This window comes from Pieris napi, chromosome 4 (genome assembly GCF_905475465.1).
Source record: "Pieris napi chromosome 4, ilPieNapi1.2, whole genome shotgun sequence".
In the NCBI taxonomy this organism is placed as follows: Eukaryota; Metazoa; Arthropoda; class Insecta; order Lepidoptera; family Pieridae; genus Pieris; species Pieris napi.
Window position 1 is genome coordinate 5,179,405 of NC_062237.1, and position 24,355 is coordinate 5,203,759.

Consider the following 24,355-nt stretch of genomic DNA (forward strand, 5'->3'; position numbering starts at 1 on the left):
GCAATAAATTGTTGGACCTACTCGATTAGTCAATCAAATGGAATTAATTGAATAATAAATTATAATATCGAGATATTTTTTACTTTGTATCCATAATAAAGTTCTAAAATTTTTATGTCAATTAAAATTTTATAATTTAGTACAAACTCTAGGGATTATGATGACTCATTTAATATTTTTCATAAGTATTATAAACGAGTAAATTAATATAAAAATATAGTAGATGACAAAAGGTATTTCCTTAAATCATGTTGCCCCCTGCTATATTTGTTTATTCAGTAACTGCCAGTTAGAGTTCCTTTAGACAGGTATTCTCAAGACAAATGAAACTAGCAAGAGTGATGAATGGTTATTGCATAACCAAAGATAATTTTCGTGCTCTGTGGAGCTGAAGTGAGTTATAGAAGGAAAACTCTTAAAATGGAAGTGGTTACGAATCGATGCTTAACATCAAATCGAAAATATGTAAGATTTTTTCAGTCCAATATTCCTTAACCATATTAATCTCTTCCGTGATGATATCTCTTGAATTAAAAAAGTTTTATGTTTAAAGTATGCATTGAAATAATACTTTTAAATCTAAATAAAAACGTGCTATTAATTTTGTTAGTAAAATTATTAAAACCTAATTGCGGTTACTACAGTAAAGAAATCTTTTCTAACTTAAACGTTTTAAATAATAAATTTTTATGGCTTTATTCAGATATGTTAAATTTGGAAGCTTAATAATCAGTTCGGGTCCAAACCCAGCCCAATGCATCTGGAATCTCAAAAGCGATAGCGATTGTGATCCTGACACGTTGAGTTTTTGTACCGAGCGATTCCAAGGTTGCGACGTATGACGATAGATATTAAAAAGAAAGAATTCACTGTTGTTATCGCTATTGGAAGTTAGAGGGTACCGGCGAAGGACCAAAGATACACGTAATTTTGACGTAATACCGTTTTATCGACTCTTCCGAAATTATGTAGAAATAAAATTCGTCGATATAACTCACCAAGATCATTAACGAACATGTCTTTCAGTCGAAGACGCTGGCTTGATCTCGTTATAAACAAATCATAAAACTTGATGTAAGATGTTCTTCGCATATTTGAACTCGTTAAAATCATTAGGTAAACAACTTTTGACATCCTAACTTTGGCAATTATAAATTTCTAATATTTGTTATTAGAAGAACAAGAATACACATTGCATCGAAGCGTTAGCTAGGATATTAGAAGAAATGTGCGTTTGTTACATATGTCACCGTAAAATTGTAAACACCGTTAGATTGTAATCTATCTCGCGAGATTTTAAACTGTCGAAAGATTGTGAACCTTAACGAACTGCTTACAATTTAACGTATTATTATTCGGTAGTTATATGAAATTGTTGGGAAGTAAAATTAATCTGTAATTGACCAAAGAAGTTTGAATGATAACTAAGTTAGTGTAGTACAATCTACCGAATAATAATACGTTAAATTGTAAGCAGTTCGTTGAGGTTCACAATCTTTCGACAGTTTATAATCTCGCGAGATAGATTACAATCTAACGGTGTTTACAATTTTACGTTAACATGTATAAACAATTAAAAGAAATGTTTACTTCGATGCTGTACTATAGAAATTATAAGAATAGGAACTTGTGAAAATAGGAATTATTAATATATCTAGCAAAGATATATATTAGTTATAGTTTAGGTATTTAAATCTCTATGCCTTCCTAAGTTGAATTTATTCTGAATAAATTAATATTTATAAAGCTTGGCTCTTAACGCTATTGTCAAACATTTATTTATGGTAATCCGAATGCGAGATAACAGGTCATTTTAATTATAGTTAAGCCGTGGTGCATCCTATTCAATATAAATTCTACATAGTTTAAGACACCTTCATACTCGTATGCTGGTTCGGATGAATTTTATTTAAAAATTGTTCGAAGAATACTTTTTCTAGTTGCAACTAATTTAAGTAAATATGATCAAAACGATTACCTCTATCTTGTGCTGTCAGAAGTGAGGACGACAGCGTTTGCCGTAGCTTCCCAAATGTCCCTGGACTGTCTATTTGCCCCGGGACACCATTTGATGTTTCGTCTGCCGCCACCATCTTAAAGAAATATATCGATATCTTTTATAATAATATTTTTTAACAAGTGGTTTTAGTAAATGTACTACACGAAGACTTGATGAACTAATGAAGTTAGTAGTCCAATCTATATATATATAAAAATGAAACCCATTTTCCGTTGTCACGACATAACATGAAAACGGCTTGACCGATTTGTCTGATTATTTTTTTATAATATTCCTTGAAGCACGAGGATGGTTCTTACGGAGAGAAATATTAAAAAAAATTGAGTGAAAAAGTCTAAAAAAACACTTTTCTATATTCCCATACAAACTATTCGTAATACTACTTAAAAGTCAATTTGAACTTTAATACCATATCACAAAGTTCAAATGTTACTGGAGGGGTTCCGGGAAGGTAAATTTTAATTTTTTGACATAATGTATTTGTTGTCTTATCAACTTTCTTTTTTTTATCTTACTAGCTAGACCGGTGTCCCGAATAGCAGAATAAGTATTTAAAAAAAAAAAAAGAATCGACTGTTAGGCGGTACGATGTTCGCCAGGCCAGCTAGTAAGTAATAAATTATATCTGCTGAATTGATTTTTAAGACTCATGAAGCCGAATTTTAGATAGATTACACATATTAAGTTATCCACATTGATCCATAATTTAAAATAGTAATTATAACTGATATAAACGAAAGATCATAAAACTCATAGCAATCATAATCCTAGAGATAATAAAAGCTAAGTACTTTGTTCGAAAAGTCCGTGAACTGAAAGTGTCGTACAGCAATAAAGCTCATCATACAAAAATAAAGACAAGGTAATATGGTCGTAAATTTCAAAGCGAGCAACAGATGGAGAACGAGGTACATCAGACTGGGGGAAATCAATATTGTCGGCTCCCGAACTCTGTAAGCGTTTTATTGCTACGGCCTGCCATCACGACTTGGACATCTTGAAATCCGAATGTCCTATTCATTTTATTGTTGTTATTTAAACAACGTAATGAGTTTAAAGTACGTGTTATGTAGTTCAATACTAAAAATATTAAACTTTAATGTAAATGAAGAATTGCGCGAGAATGTATGTATCACATTAGCTTAAGTAAATGATGTCGTACCACTGGTATTTTAAGTCCTGTATACTTACTTATCCTGTATAGTAAAGTCAAAGTCAAATCACCATCTAAAATGGCACTTTTGAACGTCAAAAAAAAATATAAAGAAGATTCTAGTTGCCCCTTCCAAAAGGTAGTTTCGTGTGGAGAAGAATGGGCAAGAAACTCCACACTTACTCTTTTAAAATAGGTTTACAATATTTTGTTACATTTGTTCTAAATTAAGTTAGTACTACTAAACTAAATTAGTACTTAAAAATAGATTCATTTTGTATTGATGTGACATAGAAAACAGATCCTTAGTTATGGAGTTGTAAAGTAAATTGACACCATTGTTAGCTTCACAATAGTTTTGTGAATATCGAATCTCTACTATGACAGCTGATTTAGGTATGTCCTCTGGGACAGTGTGTTGACCACAAACCTTATGTATTTTGTTTATCGAATTTTGCGACCGCGTTTCTGTCTCCGCTTTGCCTGAGGTTAAATTGATAACAAAGTTTACAGATGCAATTATTTTACCGCCCTGTGTTGCAAGGATCTGTGTCAAGTGAAAAATAGTTAGCTAAGCGAATTAGAGTCGCCTAAAAGGATTTTATAAGGGAATTACGATGAGTTTTAATAGGTATGGCAGTTTATTATATTAAAGAAGCTTGGTTAAATGTCAAACGTCACATTGACATATGGTATTTCAATATTGACACGCAGCTGTGACGGCTTCTTTGTTGGAGTAAAGATGTAGTTAAAGAGACAAACTTTCATGACACACAAGATAATTTTATTTAGTTTCTCTGATTTACATAATCTATGATTCTATTTTTCCTACCAAAAATATACGGTGGAAAATACTGTATTCGTATGAAGACTGAAGTCATTTAATAGTGCATGGGACAGATACTTTTCTTCTAAGTAGGTAAAATAGTAGACTACAAATAGTAGGTGTTAGGCATGCCAATTGCTTTGCAAGTTTTTATTTTACCAAAGTATTAAAAGCGTATATAAAAATTTACACAGGCTGCGGTAGAACACGCGAGCTTTGGCTTAAAAATCGCATGACACACCGTAATCTAACTGAACTGAGAACTTGTTTTTGCTTATACGAAGTTTTCTAGCGTCCCCATTGTTCTCGGCCTCCTCTAACATGCCTCACTGAATTCTGTCACATGCTACCATCCTCCTGTGATAGCCAATTCAGTTTTGTTTGGTATTCCCCTATCGTTGGCGAGAATCAAGGCATCAAGCGTTTCACATCTCTAAGATACATGTGGAAAATTTATACTATCTTCAACAAGAAATATGACACTGTATCAGTTATATCTTTTACGATTCATTCCTAAAGTAAAAAAGATGTCGACACGATATAAAAGTGATCTTTGAGACAAAGCTTATCGATACAGTTTTATAACACTCATAAAATTGGTTTATCGTATGACGAGAAAGATAGGGAGGTTCAAAACATATTTTTGTAGGATATGTTAGGTTTTGGAAATCCATAAAACAATAAATATGTATTCAATAAAACGCATTTTAAAGATATAACCTTTATCTTCGTTCTTGTGGTTGTTACTAGGAATTGCATACTAAAACCTATTAGGTTTAAGTTTGTTTCTATGCTTTCAGATATAATTTTTTTTATCAAAATTCTAATGGAGTATTTCAGGAATTTGAATCGGTAATAAGTTTTCCGTTTAAAATATTTAAAAATCACCGTTTAATCTGCACAATTTAATAAGAGTTTGTTAAGAAGTTTTCTATGTTTGCCCGAAAGGTATCGCTTAGCTGATAGCTCGTAAAGTCCGCCAGTTGTCTTTGTTACGCTCATACTGTAAATATTTGGTTTTCAAATTGATTTTACACGTAATAAAAATTTGACACAGTTGCGCAGATGATTTTTGAGGTAAAGTAGGTCATGAGCAATCGGTGGTCATGACCTGGTGACGGGTGGGGTTTGGAAGGACGAGGGGTGGCTGTATGACCCACTTGTTGCCTTACATTATAACTCTTAACTGTCATAATCAAATTATTTACCTGATATGACTGAGATTACTTATATGATTATTAATTGATGTGTATATTAAATTGATATTACGCTACCAGCTACAATAAAAGATAATATATTTATGCAGAACACACAGACGAATAAGTGGTAATAGCTACGGTATTTTAATATTTGACTAGTAATTAAAGCAAAAATTATGTAAATTTTTGACTTAAATATGGCAACATTTCTGTATTAGAATGTTAGGCCCGTATTCTAGCACGTCAATCTAGATACGAGAGCTGTCAAACCCTTATGTATAATGTTTGACATATTTGACAGCGCTTAAACATTTACTGTAACAGTATTTTCTTTTCCAGATGTAATTCTCACAATTTTATTTAAAAATATGTATATTAATTTTATGGTCTTGTCTCATTAGTTCTAGCTAATTTAAAAGCGTTTAATGATGAGAGGTGTTTATAAGTGAAACATTAAATGTTTTATTATTGAGTAAAAAGCCTTCAAGCGTAATTTAATTGACTTGTAACCCACTAAATGATCATTAAACGTCTATAAATAGCAGCCATTGTGGTTCATAAAACAAAGAGCAATCGCTGGCTTCGTGTCGGTGACGCGTAATTACTGTGCTTTGTTGTCCCTTCGTGGTCCCTTGTGATACAAGCATGCATTCCAATTATGACTACATAAGATGTCGTTAGTCAGAGCTTAAAATTTAAAAAACAATTGCAAGCATTTCACGTTTGAAGTACGGTTTTTAATTGTGCTTAGTAGATTTATTTAAATTTAAATTACGTCCTTACGTTCAATTATATTCTTTTTTTTATCAATCGTGTTCTTTCGTGTATGAGAGTCTGTGTTTTACAGTTTTTGTTACGTATCCACACTAAAATTTTTAGGCAAGTTATGTATTTGGGATTTTTTTTTGACTAGAAAACGCCGAGTGTAATAAATGATTTCCAATATCTCGAGAAAGTAACAACCTCTAATAAACCTAGGAATGTTACTTTTAAGTTCGTAGCAAACCCGAGATGTAAGTTGTTCGGGAGTTCGAACTACTTGTAAGAAACTTTACCGAACAAAATAAAACAGTTTTGCCTTAAAATAGAGTAACTCATTAATACCGACTGTGTCTGCAAAGATTGTTAAATTTACAATTTATACTTGTGTACAAAAAATTCATCAACATAGATAAACTTGAATTTATCAAATTAAGACCTTTTTGCTAGCCATTAGTGATGTAAAAAGTAATCATAAATCATTGTTAGTGTCTCGCTTAGCAGATTCCAAGTCGTGTCTTTAGATGTAAGTCTTCTCTATAGGGTATTCTAAGACGATAAAGCTCAAATCCAAATGTTTCCGATACGAGAGTCATAAGGTTAAGTCTCGGATCTGAATCTAAGGGAGTCAAAATAACAAAATACTGTACAAAATACAGCCCTATTAATGAAACTACTTATATTTTCTTGAACAAAAACATTAACGTAATCTAGCAAATAAGTAAAGGTAGGAAAAAGAAAAACTAATTTCAGTGATTTACTGATTCCCGTGGTCTTTCATCTTACGGGCGACGTTACCCTTCCCAAATCACATTAAGGCAGTTTCAACGCTCGGCACACTGGACGGATAAATCACGCAAGGGCCGCTTCCACTGAATTTCCTTAAATATCTTTTTTATTTACAATAATTATCATTATACACACTTGTGTCTAAGATTTTATTGCTTTCACTGTACTTTTTTCCTTTTTAAGAAATAAAAAAAGTCTTGAAACGAATTCAATTTAATACATTTAATTTTTTGGAACTTCGGTGTGATCATCATAGTAATTTTAGTTTCTTAAAACAAAAAGATAGAATCTATCCACACATTCTTGTCGGGACTATTAAAGCAAAAAAGTAACACGGTCATTACATTTATTTACGAATAATAATTAAAATTCAACTGAAATAAACATCCGTATTTTGTTTCATAAACAAACCCTCAATATGAAATTTACATTCACAGCGAGCATGTGTAATGCACAATACCCTCGGGATATAATTGCGCTGATACACTCCATACAATAGATTTTAAGCCATACGTATCGATTATTGGCCATTGGATAGCAAAAAGAAGCGCCCTATTGTGCACAAGTTGATGCAAATTGAAAAAGTTCCAGAAGAATGAACTGAATAAATTACGAAGCGAGATGAAGGATTTGTTTTAATCTCTTCAAAATAAAGAAACAGACTTATATATTAAGTCATTATAAGTCGTAATAAAGTGAGTTTCTTTGTTATTTGTTACGTTGCGATTAGCCGTATAAGTCGGATTTAAACTATTAACTACTTTTACACCCAAATTGTAATCGGGCGGAGTTGCGTGTATATTAAAAGTAGTCAGGGCTTGGATCCTACTGAATGAAAGGAAATTTATATGGTCGTAAAAATGCAACGCATTACTTTACTCTCAATTAATTTACTTTTTATTTTCTTAAGAAAATGATTTTAATTTCTTTGAATAGACTATTTAAGGTCTCGGTATTTTCGATATCGCAATACTTAAAAAGTCACGTGGTAAACGTTTGCTTTTTAAGTCAACGCTTAAGCAACAGAAGTCCTACAAATTCTGATTTGTTTCCTTGTTTTCCTCAATTTTTTATTTATTTGGCTTCAGAAAATAAAAATAATTGCCATTGCTTCTTTTGTGGTTTTGAGTGTGTATTAAAAGTAATAATAATTGTATGGGGGAATTTCAAAACACTAGATTTGTTAGAGCATAGAAACCTCTCTATTTCATGTTTAAAAAGCTTTAAAATACTTCATTATTTAAATGGATTTCGTTATACGAGATAACTTTTTGTGCACTGATAGAGTTTTTAAAACCTGCCCGGCAAACAAACACCCCTCGCCACCCTTCTCATTTAGGAGACTTTGAAAGCAACCTTAAATGTATTTAATTTTATCCAACATCACCCCTACATTCTGCGAAAAACGTAGTGAAGCTTATTTATTTAACACTCGTTACAGCGTTTATGTTTTAACATACAAAAAAGCTACAGAACGTTTTTGTTAATTAAAAAATAACATTTAATTGTTAACATATTTAAGTATCCCACTGTCTTTCAATGTTTGTATACCTATCCTATATTCGTGACCTTTTTGTTGCCATGTATAACAAACTCTACATAATGTTTTTTTTAAATTTATGTTTAAATGTTCACAGCGTTCCGTCCCGATATGTAGTCCAAAAGTATGCAATACGAAATCCTAACCTAATCCTAAAAGAAAATAAATTTGTATATGAAAAAATACTTTTTTATAGGGCATATGGACAACAGGTACGCCTGACGTCGAGTGACTCCATAACTCTGTCGACTTTCACAATACCACCCGTATAATCGTTTAAAAACACGCGATTTTATGAAATCCTAAGTCATATTAAAGTACCTTGAAAAGCAGCTGGTTCTACAAAATCTATCTAAAAATCGTTTGATTTACTTATACGACAGACATCGAAGTGAAATGAACTTTGCAAATAAGACGATTTGGGATGTAACTTTAGATGTAAACGCTAGTCAGGCCATCACAAACTAAATATAATTGAATATTAAAAATATTGGATAATTAAATAGTTAAATGTTGCGTGTACAAACGTGTCAAGTAATTCTTTAAAACTACTTCTATTAACTATCTTGTTATAAAATAATGTACAATATTTTGCTTTGTAGATAAATATGTGTAGAGAAACTTTATTCTGATAATAAAGACTGACGATTCCACTCGACGAAGCGTTAATTCAGACGAAAGCATCCGATATGAGCTTGGCTGTTACCGTTACTTAACTGATAAGCAAATACACCTCATAAGATATACATATATTATGTATGAAACGAATTTTTTATATAGAATATCTTAAGAGTAGCAGACAAATAATTATTTTGAAAGTCATATTTAGGTAGATCAGATACCAAATAATAAAATACTACTTCCATACTTGCTCAATAGTTTACCCGAGGACATTAGACGTGGCTCACTGGATAAATTTAGAGGTTTATTAAAAAACCATTTTTTAAATATGCTGTAACCTATAAGTAAATTAATTGTATTAGTGTGACCTAATTTAGTGATTTAGAAGATATGTTTATTTAAGGTGAGTTACCTGCAGTCAAACTGCGTAAGCAGTTTTGCGGGGCATGGTTTGAATTAAGATGTAACTTTTTTGTGAATAAATATATTTAAAAAAAGCAAAATGAGTAGTTTTTAATAACATCTTTGTACTAGACCAATTTAGGTAAATTTTAAGGTAATAATTTAGTTAAGCTTAGATAAGGTATGAGGTCAGGTTATCGGGTCAGATTCACATTGGTGAATAAATTAATATTGTAGATGGTGGCTAAGATCGCGAAAGTGCAGGACAGGCAACATCTTACAAATCGCTACTACATTCTTCTATGTTAAAGGTACCTACTGTAATATTAGGCGATAATTTTTTTTAGCATATTGGTGATTATTCGTGTCCCTGAGATTCATATCACCGTTTCCATATAAAAAAGTAGTCGTATATTAAAAGTGAAAAATAGAGCATTATTAACTTCGTTTATAATAAAAATGACACATAATAAATATTAGAACACGAGCTTGTCATCTCTGGCAAAATACAATTTATGATAATAATAAAGCCTGATAGAGCTTTGTACGTTTCGCGAGGGGCCGTTTATTCTTTTCGTTGTTGATCAAACTGAAAGGACGGGTCACAATTTATACCGACATACAACATTTTCAATATGCAATTTGGGAATCTTACCAACATTTTCAATTACTTAACCAGTACTTTGAGTCAAGTACCAACGGGTGAAAAGTGCTACAAAATTGGAACGAGGTTCTTGAAGTTGGAATATATTTATTAAAGAGGAGGAATTCTTCCGTGGACGAAATCCTATATTATAAAGGATTGAATCACAAAGCAAAAGGCGTCCCTAAGGAAAATCTAGGTGGTGAAGCGATTACTCCATTGAAGATCTAAGAAGATTACAGGACGAAGGCCTGAACGGTAGAGATAGACGGTGCGCCTAAGAAAGAGGCCACATGTCTTGGATTTTAGTAGTGAATTAGTTGGATTAGTCCCAAATAAAAATTAAAACTCTTTTTAGTACTAACTTTTCATACTTAGAAGTTAAAGTATATGGCGTAAAGGGAGTTTTATACTCAGTGAAGTAATTTGGATTAATAGGATCAATATCTAAATATACCAATCAAGTATTACACTAATACAAAAAATAAATAAATTAGCAGCAGTTATGATAACGACAAGGAAAAATTACTCACTTTGATTATTTCCTAACCTAAGAACTTCGGTTTTATGAAAACTCACCTTTGTACTGGTATCTTGATAACTTTATTTCGAATTTTCTTTTTTAGAATCATTACGAGACTTCAAAGCTACTACGAAACATCAATACTGTGTCATGTTTAAAGTTTTATAATTACACGAGTTACATGTGCTTTGGATTTATAGGAAGTTTAGAATGACTGAAACTAGAGGACAATGCGATAGCTCGACGCAGATTGAATCAGATTCGCTCCCGGGACCGGGCCAGTAATGTAATTAACTTAGGACCATTGTGCAAACGCGCGTTACGATATAGGTATACAAGATAGACATGGAGATATTATTCACTTTAATTTAAAGGTAGAAATGCCACTTTAATAACCTGAGTTTAAAGGATTTCATTGATAGGTTTTCTTTATTTAACCTGAATAGTTAATCGAAATCTAGACCTCCGGATTAAACGCATTAAAACAATTATCTTACTATTCAAAACATCTGAAGCAACTAACTGGTACAAAATTTTTTTTTCGGTAAAGACGCCATAAATGTCTATTTACGAGGACGATTATTTTTAAGAAATTAATATCCTTAATAAAATGTTAATATAAGTATAAGTAAAACCTATCCTTATGTCATACCGATAAAAAACATAGTAGTTCCTATCAAAGTTATGTTAATAATATATTAATACTTAAGAAATAAAGCTTTCATCCGTAAGTAATATAATGAATGCGAAATGGAATTCGACTGTTACGCATTCATGATTGAATCGCTAAGCCTAATCGCTAATTAAATAAGGGAATTTCTAAGTTCCTATATACTAAGGACCGTAGATACTCAGTAAAAGTCAGTATAATAGCTAGCAATAATAATAAGAGTTCATTATGTGAATTCAATTATCACGATTGCGTTTCGGTTTAATATAAAAATGAACCGTACCGTATGCATGTTATGTTGAGAGTTCGCGTAAGTTCGCACAGTGGAATCGGCTGTCAGTGGGGTCTAAGAGATAGATAGGTGTTAGGAGGTGGTGGGAGGTGGTGATAGTTAGGTGCACTGCACGCTAACTATCAAACAGTGCTCTATAGAGACAAGTTGATCAATGGTGTAATTCACTTAAAAAATAAATCTTTTTAATATTGACATAAAATAACTCAATATATAATTATTTAAAGTGGTAACGCTTATAGCGAATTTTGAAAGATGAAAATAATAGCGGTTATTTAACTTGTACGCGATCCTCGTTTAAATATTCGATTTTCAACATTGAAGTCAAGTATCGACCTACTTTACGTTCCAGAGTACTCTCTAAACAAAAGAGATGTACGGAAACAGTGGGAAAGTATCCGAGATTGCTCGGGTATTAAAAGAATTACAGGGCGGAGAATCGATTATTATCCACGATATATTTACTCGACCTGGCCTTGATACAACCGAATACCTCAATTATGCCACGTCTGATTTGGTTATCCGATTTATCATAGAAATTTGATTGAGTATAATTATAGAACATTGCAATCTAGCCCAATTATTTTAAGTCTTGCGTTCTTTTGTTTAAATATATACAATGGTTTAGGTGTTTTCATTATTAGTTTTTTACCCGATTAAATAATAGTGGGCCGGGTTTTACCTTCATAGATAATATCTCTTACTCTCGTAGAAGGCTTTGTGGAAGGTAAGATGAGGCTACGGTGCTAAGTCACACTCGCCTAAAATTTGCCCATTGCCCATTACTCTTCTCTTGTATGTTGAGGTAGAAATACATATATCTGTTTGAATATTAAGAATCAATCAAAAATGTTTTATATCCTGTTAATAATTTTGAACTGAAAATAGCTGTGGCTGTGACGTGAGTGAAGTTTGATAATTTAGCAGTTAATTGCGTGAGTTATTTAAAAGACAATTTTGCACCGCCCTTACATGGATTTCTCATATGTATTTTTACTATTTCTCGTTCTTCGTATTTATATAAAATGCTCACAATGTATTTGTTACGTACGTCAGTATGTGCCAGCATCATAGACTGCCTAACGTGGCGTAACAATGTGTATTATTGGGGATACAATAAGACCCTGAAGTTTAAAGGGTTTGAATAATTTTCTTGAAGGCAAATAAAGTTTGTATAGAACCATAATTTGTCGTAAACCGTGCGGGCCACACCAACTTTTAATTAAAGCGTGGCTATAAAATCAAAACAGTTTGCCATCCAGATTTACGACAGTGCCACATTGTATAATTTGGTTTTGTTAATTTATAATTTCATTGGAATTGTGTAGATGGATGACGACCATGGATGCCAATACGTCGCCTTGTCTCTCCCTACAATATGGCGAGGGGGCCAATGGCTGACCATGCTTTGTACTCGAGAACGGGTGCTACTTGTGGTGACTAATTATTTTCTGCCTTAATTCACCTTGATACTACGTGTTGTTCCCACAGAAATGTAGGTGAATGCTATCATTGTGCCTTGCTGATAGAGGTGAAATGTTTGATTTTTATATTTATTTCTCGTTAAAATTATACAAACATTTTGTAAAATTGATGATTTAAAAGAGTGAAGGAGAGTTTATTTCTAGTTCTTCTCATCCATTCTATGCCCCTGATTTGAGAACTGGCAGTATATATGTCTGGCTTTTTTAACAAGTGACTTATCTAAATGAATAAATAATATGATTGTCTTTTTAAAATAAAAAATATAACAAATACTGCCTTGCGATTCTGTAACTCAGTTTTCGAACTCTCACAGCGGTTTTCAGTGAGTAAGTGAGTTACAGAATCGCAATGCTGGAAAATAATTTCGATACAAATAGTCAAAACCTGTCATCAAACCCAGGTTCATCATATAAACTGTATATAAAAACGAATTATCGAATTGAATCTACGTCCTCCGTCATTACACTGAAAAACCAAGTCATTAACTATGCAGAAAGTTTTCTATTTATTTCAACAAAAACGTTTACAAAGCAAATATTCGAGCTTTCAAAAACATGATCGTCTGAAAAAGAAAGATTTCTTTGAAGTTTACGCTCGCAAGCTTTACTGGAACAGCTTACGACGAACAGCTAACGACAGCTAAAAAACCTTCTGTTGCAAAGCTAATGTGTTGGGACGGTTAAGATTGCATTTTCGTCTGTCATTACTTCTTGCGGTTTTCGTGTTAAAATGCATATTTACTAAATACTTAACACCTCAGTTTCCAGTAAAGATTACAATAGCAACGTATTTGTAAGTTTGATATTATAAAATGCGTTTGCTTTACCAAAAAAATAAAAATGCGCAGCAAAATTGTTGTTGGCTACATTCTTTCAATCAAAAAAATATATTGTGCATGGATAACTCTAATGGCTAGTTTAATACGGAAATATAAAGAGTGTTTAGCTGGCTACATAAAATAAATAACTATAACAAATTAAAAAGACATAATTAATGTGTAAAGAAATGTTTAAATTTTTTTGTTTAATACTGTCGCTCTGAATGTTTAATCTTAATTAATTACTGATTGCAAATTTTTAGTCAATAAAGACTCACCTTTTTCATAAACGACATCACATTTGTAGGCAGCATGATGGCGTTTGATATGTTCAATTCCAAAACCCCAAGTCATATCATCACTTAAAAAAACACTGCACTTGCACTAATCCGAAATAAAAATGGAATCACATAAACACGACATTCTTTAACACTCTATTCACCAATTTTTTCTTTCCCCTGAAACAAGGAAAAATTATGTTTAAAACACAATACCAAAAAGAAGCGTTTTACATTCGTACCATTTGTAAATACATATACATGTTTGTACTGAGATAAATTATTTTAGACAATTGCGTCATTAAAATTACGTGCGATAATTATATTAGTAATTAAAGAACAAAGACTAACACTGTACCTACCGTAGCTAGTGCTACAGGCGTAGTCAGTGAAACGACTACAGGTATAAAAGCTTTTCCGTAGCGATCGAGTTGAACGCGAATCCGTCCGTCCTCACAGCGGAGCGGGGCGAGAATGAAGGCTCTATTCAACAGGTCCCTACTTTGCTCACGTCATTTATATTTCCACGATATACATGTATACTAAAATATCTGGCGCCCGTTGCTGCGTAGAATTAGGATAAAATTTCTTTAAATTTTCCCAATATTAATTGTGAATGCCTGAAATTATGTTAGGCCTTATTCCTAGGCGTTAATTTAATATACTAATAAATGGAAAACTAATTATGTCTTGTTTTATATTAATCTAAGTAACTTAAGTAATTCTACGTAACTTTTTCACGTTAAATACGTAGATGAGATTTAAACTAATACTTTTGGACAAAAAATAAAAGTAAATTCCTTTTCTGTTTCGCCCATTTAAAAAAACAAAAACTCAAAAATCAATCGCGGTGTACTCTGTATATCTCGAGTATATATAAAGATACCTCTATAGAAAACCTTTAATTATACACATACTACAATTTCAGAGGCTTGTACAACTATTCAAATGACAATTACCAGAGACTGTTCGATTCATTCTTCGTAAAAATTATGTTATCTTAAAGTCGAGAAGCAGTTGTTAATATACCTAAACCGTTTCGACAATATTTCTGGAAAGTATGTCATCCGAATTGAGTTGACTCGTGTACCTGGCTGTCTGGGGAGATTGCATCGCAAGTTTAATCGATAACCTGTACTTCCACCGCTATATTTGTTATGATTGATATTTTGCACCTGTCATGGTATCAAATTGGATTTTATTTTATACATGAAAGCTGCTGAGACTATAAGAAGGTAAAAAATTTAATAGAATAATAAAAATAAGTTATAAAATTTGGAGTAGTGTAAGCGCTTAGTTTTAGTTAGGCAATCAACCCAATGGTCAATTCGAACCCAAATGCACACGAATGGAAGTTTTCTTTCTAGTACCATCAAACATGTGCCATCGGAGACTAGGATCGGATTTTTGTCTAAAACTAAGAAGACAAATTCAGCGAATTCATTAAATAGGACATCCACACTTTTGTTATTGGTGAAATACAACGTCTAATCAAGAATATAAAAAGCGAACCGGTGCGAAGATAGTCGCGGTGAGAAATATCACCTTCAAACGTCTATCATATAGTTATTTTGCTCTAGAAATACTTAGAGCATATGAAACCATGTTAACATGACACAATTCTGTTTTATTTTGATTCTATACAACTAAGAATTCGTGGTAACATTTATTCTATAATATTCAGAGAATTTTTATCGACTCCGTGATTAACCATTTACTAAGAGGAAGATGCAGTGTTGGCCTAGTGGCTTCAGCTTGCGAATCTCATACCTGAGCTCGTAGGTTAGATCCCCGGCTGTGCACCAATGGACTTTCTTTCTATGTGCGCATTTAACATTTGCTCGAACGGCGAAGGAAAACATCGTGAAGAAACCGACATGTCTTAGACCCAAAAAGTCGACGGCGTGTATCAGGCACTGGAGGCTGATCACCCACTTGCCTATTAAATTTAAAAGTGATCATGAAACAGATTCAGAAATCTGAGGCCAAGAACTAAAGAGGTTGTAGCAAGACCTAAAGAAGATGGAGTGACGTCAAATATTCTTGACATTTAGTGTTATGATACATTTTTATGCGATACTAAAACAAAATCACCAAATATAGAAGCTGCAATTCTCGTACCAGTGGCACCAAAACCTAACACATTGCCGCGCATGCGCTGATGTCACAGATTTAGATGTAAGCAAGATTAGTCAATGCATATTCATTGATATTAACTCACATTCCGATAAAAAAATATTAATGTAAACCTCCTTGACCACATCAAACACACTTAAAGTTGTGTTTGTTTCTTGGCAAAGTAGGCCATACAATCATAAAAAAAACAACTTATTGGCACCTGGGCATTATTTAATACACAAAATAACAAAGGTTGTTTTTAAAACTTTTAAAGTTTTAAGGGGATTAATTTATTTTAAAAAAATGTGACGCGTTGATAAAGCGCGGTGTCATTTTGTGTAAAACAAATTTTATATATTGAGAAAGTACCTAAATATTAAATAGTTATTGTTCTACCCGTTAAAATGATAAACCTTTTATTTCGGTAGCATTTTGTAATTGGATTGGCCAAATTAGCACACTAAAACATTACAATTTAAGAAGGTAATTCAAATTTAAGTGTAAGTTTTTTTTAATTTATTGCATGAGCGTGGATACAAGTACATGTTTCAGTTTGAAAGGGTTAGTACTAGTAGGTATATTTCAAATTGTTAAAGTTAAAGGTTAATAAGTCCATGTGATGTATCATATTATCATAAATATTATGTTTGTTCCTGTGCTTATATACGTTTTATGTTGATCAAATACGAAAAAGACAAAATATATGAGACAGCGTATAGTGAAAAAACACAAAAAGCCACGAAAGCCTCAATAAGTAAATCACTGCTGAGGGCTCTTCTATTTCGAGAGAAAGAAATCCATTATGGCATATGGAAACGTAACAAACCGACAATATTTAGGTTACAATGAACTGTAATGCGAAATTCTTTTTGTAAAGCATAGAACTAAGTGTAGAAAACCACCAGACTTGTCGATGTATATACATATAAAATGCTAATACCAATTGCGGCCATAGAATTACTTTATAGTTATCGGAATTACACAGAAGCTAGCTGTTCCCGACTTTGGGTTTGAAAGTCATGGACAAGAAAGCATAGACCAAAAATGTTTTATGAATGGTGCATGTATGATAATCAAGTTCCTCTGAAATATATCGCTATTACGTCTATAGAATTTATGCATCAAATGAAAAAAAATGAGATGAATCATGACTATTGTAATAAAATGATCAAAGGTTATGAAAGTATAACACATCTAGTAAACTCCAATATTTTTATTTCACCATTCATTAATGTTGGAATCAAAATTGTAAACGCAAACTAAAGCAAGTGAACTAAGTATTTAGTAACAAATTCCAAAATCTGCCGTAGGAATAGGAGTATACATATTATATTATTATCTAAATAAATTCTAAATGTTGTATCACATAAAAGTAATTGGTGAGAATTTAATAACTAAAAAAACAAATAATTTTGTGCACATTATACTAAAATTTACAAAAATATAACTGCAAACCAGAAGGTGGCTACATACTCAACATAATAGAAATTGAAATAATGCACAACCATTTTTTGTTTGTAGAAAGCTTAGGTTTGCACCATTAAAAAATGGACCTTGTCTTTTAGAAGTGTATACAATATACAGTTGCTCGAAACAAAATTTTTAAAGGAAAAATCAATTTGTATTACTGATTATATACATGTAGTAATCCAACTAATATTTTCGATTTGATATATTAAATTTTATTGTAATTTACATAACTCAACATTTTAAATAGTAATTATTAGAAAATATATGTGAATATGGACATAAATACAATAATTAATAGTATTGATTTAATTGTTGTCTTTGAAAATATGTATTTAACTGTATGAAATATACAAATTTGACATCAATATCTTATATTACCTACTAATTACAAGTTACACAATCATTTGCTTTCCTATACTTTCCAAGCAAACCAATTATTTTTCTTACAAAAAACCAAACTTTTTCTCAGCTTCACATGTTTTCATTTTATTGTAAATTTAATCGGAACTTTGGTTGGATTGGTTTTTAACTTTATGGCACTGAGGTACTTTGAATTTCATACTTTAGTGAAGCTGGGAGAAAAATACATTTTATCATTGTTGAGTTGAAATAACTTATATAACTTAAACACTATATTTTATTGAGTTACTTAAAATATCAATGAACAAACTAACAGGAAAACATGTTACATTGACTTAAACTACCGAAGCAGTAATTTTTCATCAAGGTTGTTTTTTTCTTAAAATTACAAACTGAGAATTGCATTTTGTTTTGTTGTAATAAAATAAAATTGTTTAAATTAATAATCATCTTTGACCGCAACGGCTTTAACATACTTGAAATAGAAAACTACAATACATGAATAAACACACTAACTTAATTCACTACAATTTTTATAATTTGATGCTCATATTAAACAATTATATACAGCTTTTGGACTAAAGAAATTGTAAGCCTGCTGATATTGGTATTTTGTAACAACAACAATTTACATCAATATCAAACATTACATCCACAAAAATTATAATATATAAATAAATAAATTTACCACTCTGCATCACCATTGGCCTTTTGAAAAACAAAATCTTTTCCAGCTAGATTCATAATACCATCTTTGAAATAAAATTTCCACTTATTCCTTGTACGTGTAATCTTGTCATATTGGCATACTACCACATTGTCAGTGTCAAACATGTCACCAGGTTCCTCATCAGAAACATCATCACCAGAGTTTAATGGTTCTTCCTCCGCTCCTCCAAACTCATCTCTTTCTTCTTCTTCCTCTTCTGCTCTTTCTTCAACTGAATCCTCATCTTCATCATCATCACCAGCAGCATCTTCCGAACCATCCCCCACATTGGACCCTTCATCATCAGAAGAATCTAAAGCACCATCAAGAGAAAAGGGTGCAGCACCACTTCTACCACCACCACCACCTCCATCATATTCATTCTGTTGACCTGCCAGTGCAGAGTTTATATGTTGCTGAAGAAGTGTTGCAGCCAATGGTTGCGGTAAATTAATTGTAGCATTAATTATAGGTCCAGTTAATACTTGATGAAGTTTATTTCCATTAAGTGCAGATGCTGGAATTTGAATAGTAAAGGAACGTGGTTGAGATCCAGGCACACTTGGTTGTGCCGGTAGTGTTAGTTGAACAGGTACCTTATTATTAGGGTCAAGTACTGGGTGAGGATGACCCATGTTCGAAGCAGGCGCTCCATGATCCACCCCTGACTGGCCAGAAGTTTGTGGCCCTATGTCACCTCTTTTTGACAATAAATTGTTACCATTGACCTTTTGAAAATGTTGTAATACTTGCGGCTGCGGTATTTGTTGCATCGGAGGTTCAGGTGCAGGGTCCATCGCGCCGCTAGCAACTAATTTTGATTTCCATAATTGTTTTAACTCTTGTAATACTTGTTCGTCTACACCGTCATCAAGGAAACAATCTCGCACGCCAGCAATCACATCATCTACTACAGAATTATAAAGTTTCAAAACGGTCACCTGACTCATGGTCATTATGCTGTTTTAGCAGAAATACCCAACCACATGAACTATCTGTAAAAACTCGAGGTCTATGTGAAAGACGCAGGTAATCCTTCGAAATGAAGTATGTAACGATGATTGTATTTACATTTCGTAGGCAAAAGTAATTGTATTCTTGTGGTTAAACAAAAATTCACTTCAATTTAAAATTTAAGCTTAGATGTTTTATTTCGATAAAACGTAAGCAAACATCAAAATCACTGTTGAATTAATGTTAACTTAAATTTTGACAATTGACGGCGTAAATAACCTACAAACAAAACTGAGAAGAGCAGATAATGGGGCTCTTTGGTATGAAATATGAATAGACTAAAGAAGTCACCACAGAGCATGCGCAGTACAGCGGTGATCGTTAATGCCGCTGAGTACAGTACAGACTATAGTCTCGGTTTCCGCGCTCAACGTAATACGGAACGTAACGTCGCTACTCGCAACAATAATTATTATAAAAGATCAGATCGTTTGCTTTTTAAGAATAATAATATAAAATGTTTCCGCAAAAAATCTACTTTTTATTGTGTTGCATATATATATAATAGAAAATTGCTATTTTGTAGTAGAACGTAACGAAGAAAGAAAGTATAATAATTTCAAGACATAATACTCGTACTTATATATAGCTATTACTTATATAGTTATTTTATATGCTATTTTGGACTGTTAAGGAACTGCCTGTTTGTTTATATTTGTAGTCATGTTTGAAACAACTTATTAGGGAATTTAATGGCGCTAGTTATTTATTAACAAATTATTTAGCGGACAAATTTCGCCAAAAGTCAAATTTACTTAGTAGGTACAATGCATTCCTTAAGCTATACTAAGCGAACTTAGCAAGAGAGCATTAAGAATGGATCAAGTCTTTAACAGGATCATGGAACATTGTCATGCTAGGCATCTTCCTTCAAGCCCAAGGGATGAAAATGGCGTAAGCGCATCTTAGATCAAAATTGACAATATACCTACTAGCAACAAAGACGCAAAGGTATACACGACTTTAAATTATCGAGGTGGTTTAATAAGATGATTTACTGCATTTATGCGATTATTGTCGGAAGTATGAATCTAGCCAAAGGTAGCGTGTAGCAGAGCGGCTATATTTATGTCCGATCGATACGGCCGAGAATGTCATTTCATTACGCGCTCACCTGAACTATCTCCGCTCTAGCTTATTTGTGCCGCAATTTAACTAACGCTTAATAGAACGTTGTACCTAACAAGATTCCACCATCGATTTGCATATATAAAATTTTTATAATATCAGATATTTCTGTTGTTATTAGGTATAAAAAACTTTTCTAATATTAAAAAAAAGAATTACCTATGTATCTACATTTTTCTAGGTCAGAGGCCAAACATGTCTGTTTCCTGTCCTGTCGGATGCTTACCCTCGATGTAAACAGAAATCAGCATTCATGGTCGAAAGGTCATGCCATGGTCGACTGCTATTATTTTAAGAAATAGGTACTTGTTTTAAGTCTCAAGTTTTATTTTAAGGTACAGCGCAGATCACAGCTATTGGGCACATGGTCGACAAGCCTTCCTTGAGAAATCCTAACCTTAATTATCATAATAAGTACCTATTATTATACGTAATTGTTGAACTACGATGAAATGGAACAACTAGATCCCATGACTATACAGCCGTTATTCGAGTAATAAGTAGATTATTTAAAAGAACACAAGTATGAAGGTTTTATGAACCCTTGAATTTTTCTCTCTTTCTCTAAGAATATTCGATCTGCCGCTATTTTCATTACCTTGTCACATCCGATACGGTGACGATAATATCAGCCTACATTTTATGTCACCATAAAACAGCCTTATATCATGTAATAGATTATGTCCGTAATATTATTTTATCAGCTTTCTATTTTATTGATTAAATTATATCCACAAAAGCTGATTAATTTTTCTGTTACGTATTCCAGGACCATATAGGTCTCACTACGTCATAATATCTAACGGCAATATTTTTTTTGTGACACGAAACCATTTAGTTTTAAAACTATTCAGATTTTTTACAGCTATTTGAATATAATATGGTTTATTTTCTCTAGACGAAAATTATACTATGTGTCTAAGAACAACTACGAATTAAAACTTATTTTATAAACGCTTATAATTAAAGCCTTTTTTAGGAAACATTCAATCTCGAGACTACTTGACATAATTAAAACAATTGGTACCAACATATTTAAATACTTTATCAACAAAATATTTGTGAAATATAACCACACGCAGACCATCAGTTTCTCTAAGAGCAAGAAAATTTTGAAACAAAAGAATAATGTAAATATGAGTTATGTGCTTTGTATTACTACGTAATGATGACGACACGACATAAGCCAGTTCTTTACACGCTTCACAGCTGCGCTTCATTCCTTTGTCATAAAGGCTGTGTCGCGTGTGAATCCCGACGTGGGCTTCGAAAAATTACTTTGGTAGGGGGATTATATTTCACAATTCAGCATCGCGTAGTGATACTTTTTAATACTACAGTAGTCTTAATTTAAATTATGAAGATATATTATTGTACACGACTTTTTGATTACATATTTATCTTCCGCGTCGTAATTTAGCTACTTATATATATTAATTGTGACTCATTAACCATTGCATTAGCTTTTACATTTTTGTTTATATTATTACTATTATTATTATTATTACTTTTTTAGATTTTACTTTTGTGTAGTTATAGTTAATGTAACGTGTTATGTTATGTTCTTTTTTGTTAACTATTTATGCACTACTTGTACTTTACCCTCTTATTCCTTATAGGTCCATACTAGGGTTGCCTGGAAGAAATCGCTTATTAGCGATAAGGCCGCCCGTTGCCTAATAACTTATGTAACCTGCTTTTTTATATGAATGTTTTTGTATAAGGTAACGAAGTGTAAATAAATAAATAATTTTAATGCCACGTAAATCACATTTAACAAATGTATATATATATATATTTCGTTGTATTAATTATACTATATTTAGACAGGTAGTCGTTGCAAGTGCTTTTTAGCAGTCGCGGATAGCGTGAGACAAATTGCATTTAATCTAAGGAAAAACATTTCACTATCCGAGAAGGAATTTCTATCTAAATGTATTTTTCCTCTATTTATATATTTGAAATCAAGTAGGCAAAGCAAGTATATTGATTAGGAGTAAAAAACTCAGTTTCTATATCAGGGCTTATTATAAAATATATAAAAAAACACAGTTAAAGACCCTTTGTCATACATACGAGTTAAGATATCTGATGAACGTTAAGCCGTAAGGATGTGAGGCAATTTATTCTATCATTATTTCCCGTATCGCAACATTAGAGACAAAGTAATAAGTAAAATGTTTTCCTTGTATTTCTCTTAGTTTATGTATCTGAAGACTAATTATGTTTATTGTTTCCGCTAGATGATCCACCCTTCGTTTAACCGCATGCATTATTATGCGGCTGTGTCGCAATTAAATTAAACTGAAGGTTTTAATTTTTGTAACTTAATTTCAAAAGTTATAAAATTGGACCAGAGCTTTGCTTGATATGTATGACTGTTTAAAATACATATACCTAATTAAATAAAACCTTAAATGTTTAATTAAATTGAATTGTCTACCCATTTCTTTACGTTTGTGTTGAATTTTCTAAATCTTCTAAAGAAACATCACTAACACACCGTATTTGAAAACAGTAATTAACCTCATGGTCCCAAACAAACAGAATTATCACAATAAAGACGTTTCGTCCTTCACTAACAAAACCCCGCCTTTAACAAAATTAATATCCTTACCTTAGAGTTGTTTAAGATTTAATTTGACGAATGACGGATCGGTATTTAGTGAGCAATATATCATTCAATCAAAGCTGGTTGGGCGCATTAGACGGAAATAAATGAGTTCATTAAGCCCTTTATATTCAGTCTTAAAAGGCATAAAGGCGTGTTGTCTGAAACTGAAGTCCCTACAGTTCTCGCAAATTGGCTGTTTATCGCGCTGTTAGGGTGTTAGACAACGCGCACTTCGCGAGGTAATTTCAGGCGTTCCCTTCGAACAAAGCTAAACGCGATACAAGAAAATAAAATCGGCAACGGTTTTGTTTTCAGTAATATGCTTATAAATGTATTTACATACTAAACGTGCTCTTTGATTGTCACATAACTCATCACAATCAGGTTGATAAGTCTGTTTCAAACTCCATGGAGAACATTTAAACATTGAGCCAAAGTTATAAATTGGCAATTACCCGGCTCTCTCACATAGAATATAAGTTTATGTACTTGATATATTTTTATTTAATGGAACCTATAGAGCAGCCGATGAAAGTGACTACCACAACATTCGAGGAGTCATTCGTAGTATAACATCAGTCTACCTACGTATACCTAATAAACTCTGAAAGTTAGTAATTTGTAGAGTATAAGTATTTGTTATAGATATTTCTCTACCTTTATATTTAGAAAATTATTAATAAAATTATTCAGATAAAAATTCTTTAAAAGTGGGACTTGTATTCCCAGATTTGTAGTAATAAATCATCTAAAAGTTTTACTCCGGACTCGAGCATAACTTTAAATAACTCTGTGAGAAAAATAAAAGCAAACGTTTACTAAATATGACTTGCACGTAAATGTTGAATAAACTGTATAATAAAGTGCTTATCTAACTACAGTAAAAACTCTTGTACATAAAAGTTACCTTGTATCTCAGGCTCAA

The 24,355-nt window shown here is 32.2% G+C and overlaps 2 protein-coding genes across 8 annotated transcripts in view; both read right to left on the minus strand.

The window, feature by feature from the left end:
- The window catches only part of LOC125048633 (regulating synaptic membrane exocytosis protein 1), a 94,258-nt gene that overhangs the window by 22,875 nt on the left and 47,028 nt on the right, over nucleotides 1-24,355 (minus strand). For 3 of the 7 annotated variants that reach the window (XM_047647409.1, XM_047647410.1, XM_047647405.1), the window contains exons 1-3: nucleotides 14,376-14,501; nucleotides 14,018-14,197; nucleotides 1,979-2,093 (exon numbers count right to left, since the gene is read on the minus strand). In XM_047647409.1, the coding sequence (XP_047503365.1) occupies nucleotides 1,979-2,093; nucleotides 14,018-14,053 (151 nt within the window). In that variant the 5' untranslated portion in view covers nucleotides 14,054-14,197; nucleotides 14,376-14,501. Of the gene's footprint in view, nucleotides 1-1,978; nucleotides 2,094-14,017; nucleotides 14,198-14,368; nucleotides 14,503-24,355 lie in introns of those variants that run through there. The other 4 variants (XM_047647406.1, XM_047647408.1, XM_047647411.1 and 1 more) reach the window with 4 other exon arrangements.
- Nucleotides 17,334-19,929, minus strand: LOC125048635 (transcription initiation factor IIA subunit 1). The gene has a single exon (XM_047647412.1). The coding sequence runs from the start codon at nucleotides 19,628-19,630 to the stop codon at nucleotides 18,650-18,652; it is 981 nt and encodes a 326-aa protein (XP_047503368.1). The 5' UTR covers nucleotides 19,631-19,929; the 3' UTR covers nucleotides 17,334-18,649.

What these genes read in the sequence shown, in the direction of transcription:
- LOC125048635 (XM_047647412.1), bottom strand. Translation starts at nt 19,630, where the DNA reads ATGACCATGAGTCAGGTGACCGTTTTGAAACTTTATAATTCTGTAGTA.